Source organism: Alosa pseudoharengus, unplaced genomic scaffold (genome assembly GCF_046254945.1).
Source record: "Alosa pseudoharengus isolate Yale_2024_CS ecotype anadromous, Long Island Sound unplaced genomic scaffold, YU_APseudo_1.1 YU_APseudo_1.1_scf_7, whole genome shotgun sequence".
Lineage (NCBI taxonomy): Eukaryota > Metazoa > Chordata > Actinopteri > Clupeiformes > Clupeidae > Alosa > Alosa pseudoharengus.
In genome coordinates, this window is record NW_027468859.1 from 22908580 (window position 1) to 22917346 (window position 8767).

At 41.6% G+C, this 8767-nt stretch overlaps 1 protein-coding gene across 3 annotated transcripts in view; it reads right to left on the reverse strand.

The window, feature by feature from the left end:
* Positions 1–246: 246 nt before the first annotated feature.
* cnstb (consortin, connexin sorting protein b) overlaps positions 247–8767 on the reverse strand; it is a 21150-nt gene continuing 12629 nt past the window's right edge. For 2 of the 3 annotated variants that reach the window (XM_076272288.1, XM_076272286.1), the window contains exons 8-10: positions 8364–8681; positions 6464–6593; positions 4930–6063 (exon numbers count right to left, since the gene is read on the reverse strand). In XM_076272288.1, the coding sequence (XP_076128403.1) occupies positions 5855–6063; positions 6464–6593; positions 8364–8681 (657 nt within the window). In that variant the 3' untranslated portion in view covers positions 4930–5854. Of the gene's footprint in view, positions 715–829; positions 922–4929; positions 6064–6463; positions 6594–8363; positions 8682–8767 lie in introns of those variants that run through there. The other variant, XR_012983887.1, reaches the window with a different exon arrangement.

Here is an 8767-nt window from a genome sequence, read left to right on the forward strand (position 1 = left end):
TATATTTGGTTGCAGTAATGTTCCCCTTACCATGTGGATTAAAAAAAACTTAAGACAATGTTACATTTAGGTTGTCAAAACGTTATTGAACGTTAAAACCATCACAGTAGGCTATGAAATCTGTTTTTTTTTATGAATAATAAACATACAAACTCAGGTATCACTTTTTTTTCCATTTATTAGATGAGTCTTTGAATGAAAAATGCATTTATGTATTATGAGCTGTATGAAGGCACTTATATTTCATTCCTCGGTTGCATTCAGTACCCCCACCTGCTGCTTGCAGACGGACCCTCCACCTGCTGCAGCTAACACCACAAATACAATTCAATTCTGTGGGAAACACTGGGTGCCAAAGATCAAACAAACAAAAAGAATGAGAAAAATAAGGTGAATTTGTGACAGTGTTGTGAAGAAAATGTTTGTGGCCTAACAGCAGCACATTTGACTCAATGTTAAACTCACTTATTTACCTTACTGTGCCTTACAAAGTCTAGAACACATTAACTGTTCGTGCGTCAACATATTCCACCACAGTCTGGTCTCACATGTAGGTATAGCAAGCCCAAAAGAGTTGTTTTTGTCTTCACGTATACTAGAATGAGTTGTGGGATTCCCGAGGTAGCAACGGATAGAAAGAGACTGCCATGTTGTCTTCCTCGCATCATCCCACTTGGTGCTTGGCATATTGTTGTCAAGGGTCCTATTTTGAACCTAAAATAAATTACCAATGTGCACATACACACAATAAGCATTGTTACCAAATAGTGCAAGCAGGTAGCAAATAATTAAATTGTTACTGAGAATGCATGTGATGTTTGATGTTTACCTGGGCCATAGTTCGGTCAGTAGCTTGATGCTCATGATGGGGATGGTAATGATGTAGTGGTGTTGCTGCTGCTGGTAGAGGGGTCATTTGACCTGTGCCAAAAAATGAAAAATAAAATGTTACTTTAACAGTGTGGCCGTTTATCAAAACTAGAAGGTGTGATGTTAGGTTTTTTAATCTAGTCTGTTGTCTGACATTATTGTGATGTTCTCTTCCGTGTGTAGTAGAAGAACCAGACTGTTTGTTGAGAAATAAATCAACATTTACTAGAAATAATACTTCAGGCAGGTGACATGCATACAGATGCATCATTAACCGATATGGTACCGGGCTTCTATAAACTGTAATGGTATAACGGCAGACAGTCACGCTTCACTGTCATAAAGCACTTTATAATGTACATATAAACATTACAATTATGGTAATATTGACACATAAGGAGTAAAACCATGTGATGAGAGCTTTTAACTAACCCACTGTTGTTTGTGCTTACGACTTTTCTCATGGTATTATCTGCAAATAGATTTAGCATATACCAAACTTTAGGCTTTGCACTGTCTAGCATTTCATTTAGGGCTATTGATATATATATCTATGGACTGTTTTTAGTGGCAGGCTAACTAATACTGATGACTTGCGCTAGCTTAGCACCTGCGAACTCACCAAGGTGAAGTTAGGATTCGGATATTCATTTTTTTTAATGCGGCCGGTTTCACCCCATGTTTGCAGACAGTGTACAAACAGATGACCTCTCTACTTGCTCCCAGCCGACCTACCTTCATAGTCTTTTTTTGTCAATAGCCTAGCTTTGACATCATGTGACCTAGTGACTCCAAAACAATGCAGAATAGGGATTAATCCGACACACCTCTTATAGCCATTGTATGCACACTCTATTTTATATGCATATTTTAAAGAAAATAGCCTAGGCCTACATTATTTCCATAAAGAACAGTCTCCTTTTTTCAATACCTCGAAATGTGACCTTGACTCCAAGAATAGTTATGAGACTCATCAAACACACCTCTTCCTATATTCACACTGTATTTTATATGAATATTTAAAATTGTAAAATTTAAAGAAAATACATTATTACAAAAAGGGTTGAAATTGAAAGTAAGTTAGCCTGTTTGGGTTGACTATAGGGTGCATATAAGTTTTTGCCTGAAATTGCACTGTGCCTATTTACAAGGGCATTGTTCCCACCTCTTTTGGTGCCAACCATCAAATGCTGGACCTCTATAGAAAGCTGAGAACCTGTAGTTTTCGTAGGAAAATAACTGTGATGTACTGACAAAGAGTTACAGAGGCTAGAATATAGTTTTTTCTTTCTGGCGGATTACAAGCATCTATGAACTGACCACATTTCAGCCCTCTAGGTCACTTGATATCCCTTAGAAACACAACTGAGCCCTAGCACCAGGTCTTGTGAAGCTGTAGCCTATGCAAAAGTAGATCAATATAGAATAAAAATATGAGTGTTTTAGACTATTATTTGCCAAGGTATGTCCATGCGTTTTGTAAAATGCCTATGGAAACTGGTCCGTGTAACGCAGTGCTTTGTTCTATTTGCTCTATCCATCTGATCCAAATCAAAAAATGTGTTCAATAATCCAATTTTCACTTTTTTTAACTGCCTAGCAAATAGATAATTGCTGCTATTTTCTAAATGTGTCATTAGTCACGCAAGATAAAGAAAACAGAAACTGGATTGGAAACAAAAGTAAAATTCAGTTAATATTTAATAACTTCGTTTTACTGTTGGGCTGATAGAGACTGACTGACGTCGATGGCAAAGCATTCTGCTTTGGGGAATTATTTGCTATGGTATGGCATGGCCATATTCAACTATAGGCTACTGTAGATATGTTCAACATAGGCTGAAACTTATATTTAACGTGCCTTCACCCAAAAAGTTTTAGTTATTAATCTCTAAAGTAATTAGTCAAAATCAAACAACTTCAGGCGGCGCTCTCTTCCACCATCTAGCCTGGCCCAGCTAGATGGTGTTCTCCTCCGGTGCTCGTGGTTCAGTCCATCCACAAGCTCAAAAAAGGAAAATTAGAAAATTGACGCATCATTTCAATTTTTAACTTCTGAACAGAAAACCGTAACTGTGCTCAATTGAAAATCAAAAGATTTTTAGGCCTATTTTTATATTTTTTCGTGTGAATTTTGCAAATAGAACATAGCAAAGCGTTACACGGACCGAAACTCCCCATATTTGTTATCCAAAATGCATACTGACAATCAAATGCTTACTGCACATGAACCCCTTTGTGTAGAAGCATAATCCTGGTCTCAAATGAAAGGTAACACTTTGAGGTTTCTTGTGAACTATTTAGATTGTATGTCAGGTGTTCTGATATAGACTGACTACACAAAATATGGAATAACTACAAAAAAGTCTCTATTTTTGCATTTACTTTGTTGGTTCAATGAGTGTGTATAAGATAGACTACATCTGTACAATTAATATTGGATAATACAACATGAAGATTCAATTTATGGATTCTTGTGAATATTTCAGTACCCAATAAGCGGAGGAGGGGGAGGGGGGCATTTTGGATCAAATTTAATTGAGACATAATAAAAAATGAATCTGAGAATGTAAAGCACTATACAGATTGTACATGAAAAAAGTTGTCATTTTTGGATTCCCAAGAGTCAAAGCTTTGAAATGTTGTTTAACATTACTATGCTACATAGCAATATGGTGCATTGATTTAGAATGTTGGGGAGAGGTGGGGGGGGGGGGGGGGGGGGGTAACCGTCCCGCCGGCGGGACACTGAAAATTATTTAATGTACTAACTTTTCAGCTTCCGCGGCTGTGCAGTCACTTTTTGAATTCTTGTTCACCTGGATGTCAGGCAAGTCGTTCCGCAGTTTGTTGCAACTTCTCTTGTGATAATGTCGTTTCGATGTTGCAAATCAACAATTCAGCCTACTCGGCAAAACACAAGACGCATCCAGGGATGCATCCTATTTAATCTTAATGGTAAATTGGCATTTTTGTGTATGTTGGAAACACAAATATATTTAGATAAATTTAACTACAAATCAGTTATTTTTATGAACTGAAACTGGTACACTACAATAACCATGGCATAACAATTATTGTGGTGTAGAGTAAACAAGTCACCTTCCACAAGCAGAAATACCACATTCCACATCAAGACAATACCATCGATCTCACTCTTTCATAACGCAGCCACATCCTCTCTTGAAATACGGACTATTAGGATAAAATGAAAAAAAAATATTTACAAGACAAGCATCCTTGAAAGAAGAATCCCAGAATCCAACATGATGCAGCCCTGATGTTTCTCTAAGAAAACTCAGTTTATGCCACATGGGATCAGTAGCCTACAGCGGAACTCTTCTCTCTCCATGCCTAGTATGGTTGGGCCTCTTCAGCAACATGATGACACTCCAGTAGGCCTGGGCGGCCTAAAGGTGTGTCTGCATCGGCAAGAAGGGCGCAGCATTCAACGGCATGTGGTGGGATGGGATGGGATGGGGGTGGGGTCTATGGAGCGGGTAAAGGTGGATGTGCTTGGCCTATTCTCCATCACTGAGCTCAGTCAGTGCAGAGGGCCAGATGATATCTATAGGGTCCCAAACCAGCCACTGACTTAGGAGACTGAACTGAACTGTGAAATGGAGAGTGCAGCCCTGAGATGGTACCCTCTCCTGTGGCTTGGGACATGTCTGATGAAAACTACATCACCCACATCACCTTAATAACAACTTTTTTTAATGATAGACCTAGAAATAGCAATAGAAACACATGGTCTCCAAAATGAACCCTTATGCATAAATGTCATATCTAGTACTTAAATAAGAATATTCATTCAACAGAGTTTGCTCACATTAACCCCTCACCTGCCATTGCTTGTTTATTTTGTGGAGAAAACCTCAAAATCATCCTCTTATACAGTAAACCATACTGTTTATAGGATTTTTGAAGATATTTTTCCCTGTTAAAATAATTTCAGGCCATATTAATACAAAATATCATGTCATCATTTTGACCAAAAATTACCCAATTTCCCCCAGCATATTCGTTTTCAAAGAACAAAACAGCACAGTTGTTGAGTACAGTCTCAAAGTGGAGTCTTGCTTTAATATTGTGAGAGATATTGCCCCAAAAGTCATATCTGTTTTTGCGTAGGTTATGAACACCTCTCAGTCTCTATCTATGGAGACCCATTAGTTTCCTTTGAGTGGGTCTTTTCTGTTCACCATACCAGTATTACACTGTTCACATACTGTACTAATGCCTCACCACAAAGAACAACTGACTTCAAAAGCCAGAATTGGGTCGATTCAGGAGTCAGCGTTTGTCTTGGGAAGGTTTGTCACTGTGAAATCTAACGTTATCTAACACAGACAAGGCAGTCACAGCAGCACAGTGTAATGAGCCACACCCCAAACAGCCATGAGCCAATGAGCATTAGAGCTGACCACAGGCACTGGCCACAGCTTTTTAGCTGTGCAGTTCAAGAGCTGCTGAGTTGTAGATATTGTGGTTTATTGTCCTGAGGACGGGAAACGAATCCCAGTTAGAAACTCTTCCTACCGCAGCAAATCCAGGTTGGGGGCCTAAAAGCCCATTGGTCCATCTGTAAAGTAGTTGATTAAGACTTCAAAAGTAAATATCACCGCACATGTGTATAATACATGTATTACGGATTGTTTAATTAGAGTGAACACAAACCTGAAGAAGCTGACAGCAAAGCGCATTGTTTGCTCTAAATAAACAATTCGTAATATTATACCAGTGTGCGGTAATGATCTTTACTTTTGAAGTCTGATATTCCTGCGTATTAGCAGCACCTGGGATCCGAAACAGGCCAGTGCAAGGGATTTGTCTTATAAATAAGACGTTTGTGGAAAGCACGCCATGACTGTTAAGACTGAATAAGACCTTTGTGGAAAGCACACACCACGACTGTTGGACAACAGTGCAAGAAGTGTTGTTATTTACATAGTCCACAGTCCTGTCTGGAGGTGGACAGGCGTTAGGAGACGGGGAACAGCCAGTGGGTCAGCCACCTGATGCCACTCCGCACGGGACCCCAGTACACATCCATGTTCTGGGAGAAGTCCGTGCACACGTCTGTGCTGGCGTTGCCAAGGAGACAGTAGAGCGCCGTTCCACCGATGCTTATCACTACGGTGACCAGGCACAGGACCACAAGGATCAGGCAGGAATCTGCGCTGGAATCATCTAGGTACAGGTAACCATAACGACAGTGTGAACACAATATGCACAGCAACATGCACTGTTAGACAAGGCCATAAAGAACAGTGGAATAACACTACTCAGCTGCATTGTTCAATGCTGTAAAATAACATCGACAAATTTGCCAAGAATCCCATAGGCTAGTTTCCCATTGAGCCTTTCACTAAATGGGCAACAAGACTATGAAGAAATTCCTTTTTATTTATTTTGAACTGGAGTTACACTGTCTCAAGGAAACAAGCCTGGCCCCATTTATATATATGAAAAATTCATATAGCTCAATATGAATGATAATACAAATTCAACAAGATGGACCATCACAAAGACCGAATGAAAACAAACATACACAACTTAGTGTACATGGAGTGGCCAGGCGGCATCTTACCCTCACTGGGCTCGCTGAAGCGGACTTTACGCCGGGCTGTGCGTCTGGGGGAGCTCTCGGGGGGTGATGGCTCTCCCTCTTCTGAAACTCTCCTCTTCAGAATGGACACCAGCCCATTGGTTGGAGACATCTGGGGATATGAGAGGGAAGCGGCTGTCAATATTAGCAGATGAATGACAAATAAATGGTTACCAAGTTAAAGTTAATTGTGTGAAAGGTCTCATGGTATTCCTTCACAAAGTCTCCCCGAGTCTACATGGGTATACTGTAATGTTATATTTTTACCACATGGGGTCAGCATGCTGCACACAATTGTACAACTGTACAACTCATGTTATGGGTCAGGGTTGGTCAGGGAGGAGGGAGTTAATTCACACTGACGGAGAACTGCTCTGCTCACCATAACAACAGTGACACTGATACACCCCAAAGATTCTGGAGGACAAAGAGGATTCTCTGTGACATTTACACAGGACTAATCGAAATGACCAAGTTATACCTAACTTACACACACACACACCTTCAGAGTTTCAGTATATCTTAGTATCACTGTGGGTGAGTCCAGAGGCCTTAGTAACCACAGTTGAAGAAGTGCGCCCAAGTGCCACACCATAATCAACCATGCTACAAAGTGAGATCCTTGGCATACAGCAGCACCTTTCCAAACCCAATAATCACACTGTAAACTAGGATGTGTGATGCATCAGATGTGCTAGGCCGAGGACTAGGAAGTACATATATACAAGACACACGCTCGCCCTTCTGCAAGAGGCCCACCACGCTTCGCAGCCTCCAAGGGGTGTGCCACTCCCTCGACAGTCTCTCAAAACATTACGACTGCCGGTTGCCACGACGACTCGGGGGCCAATGACATCATCGAGCCTGCACTCGCAGACGAAGCGAACGTGGAGAGCAGCCGCTCCCCCCCCCCCTCGTGACTGATGCGGCCCCGTAATTGAAAACAAATGTGGTCAAGGCCTGGGCCCAGTAAAGCAATTACCCTGCCATTTCACTGACCGAAGAATCTTAGAGATTTTCTCCGAGCGGTCAACTCCCTCCTGCCTCCAGAAACCGCCCAGAGACGGACGGACGATGGAATTACCGGATTCCTCAGAGACCAGCAGAAATGTGTGGGAAACTGGAGTCTTTGAGGACAGCAGGGAAAGAGAGGCGAGGTAGCGAAGGTGTATCTCCTCTCACGGATCAGGTGTAAATCCCTGTAATAATGCCCCTGTTTTGCTGAAGGAGTAATTAAACTGTGCTCGCATGGTTCTCAGTATAATCTACCTCAGGTAGATGACAAACTATAGAATTAATACAAACTATTGAACTATTGAATTAATCTGCATTATTGGCTTAAAAGTCATAGTGGAAGATAGGGTAGGCTCAGGTGGCAATGCCGAATGAACTCTCGAAAGACTTGGTCTACGATTGAACACAAATGTAAGTTCTTCCTCTTTTGTATTCAAAAGGGAAAAAACTACAGTAAATTGATCTATCTGAACAACAGATGCTTTTTGCCATTTTAGATTGATTCCTATGATGACTCCTAGACACCAAAACTAAAGTCTCTCTGTCTGCCTAGCTTAGGTAAATCAGTGTGTAATGGTTTGTGGTGCCTTGTTATGTCATCTGATAATGAAGTTAAAAGCAGCTGTGATTACATACACTGGATGCCTTAGTAAATCAACAGCTGAGAGCAGCTTACTCTCCCTTAATGTATTCCTGCAAGTCCTCAATCATAGGCATCACAGACATGAGGTCATGCCTTAGCCAACCCACTTTCACTTATGTCGTGCTAGTTGTTGTTACTTGGGAGAGGGTGTAGGGAAATGACCTTGGGAGAGGGTGTAGGGAAATGACCTTGGGAGAGGGTGTAGGGGAATGACTATATCTGTACCTCCTCCACCTGGATGCATTTGGCCAAGTCTTCCATAGGTCTCAGTCCTTTGCTCCTCGCCTCTCCAGCTCCCATCTGAAGTTCCTCCACTCCCTCCTCTTCCTCGTCCTCCTGCTCCTCCCAGAGTTCCTCGTCTTCGTCCTCCTCCTGCTCCTCTTCCTCCTCTTCTCCTTCCTCCTGCTGTTCCCTCGTTGGATGGGGGGATTCGTCTGGTGTCGCTCTCTTGTGTTGGTTCTCCAAACAGAAAACAGTCTCCTGCACGCCTCCATACCTCTCACAGTGCCCTAGGCAGTCTGTCCGGGATTGGTCAACCATGTGCTGCAGGGACGTAGAAAGAGACAGGTGGCATGTTTGACATGCAGCTCACAATCACAATTAAAATTCAAGTAGGGAAGCCTCAAGTA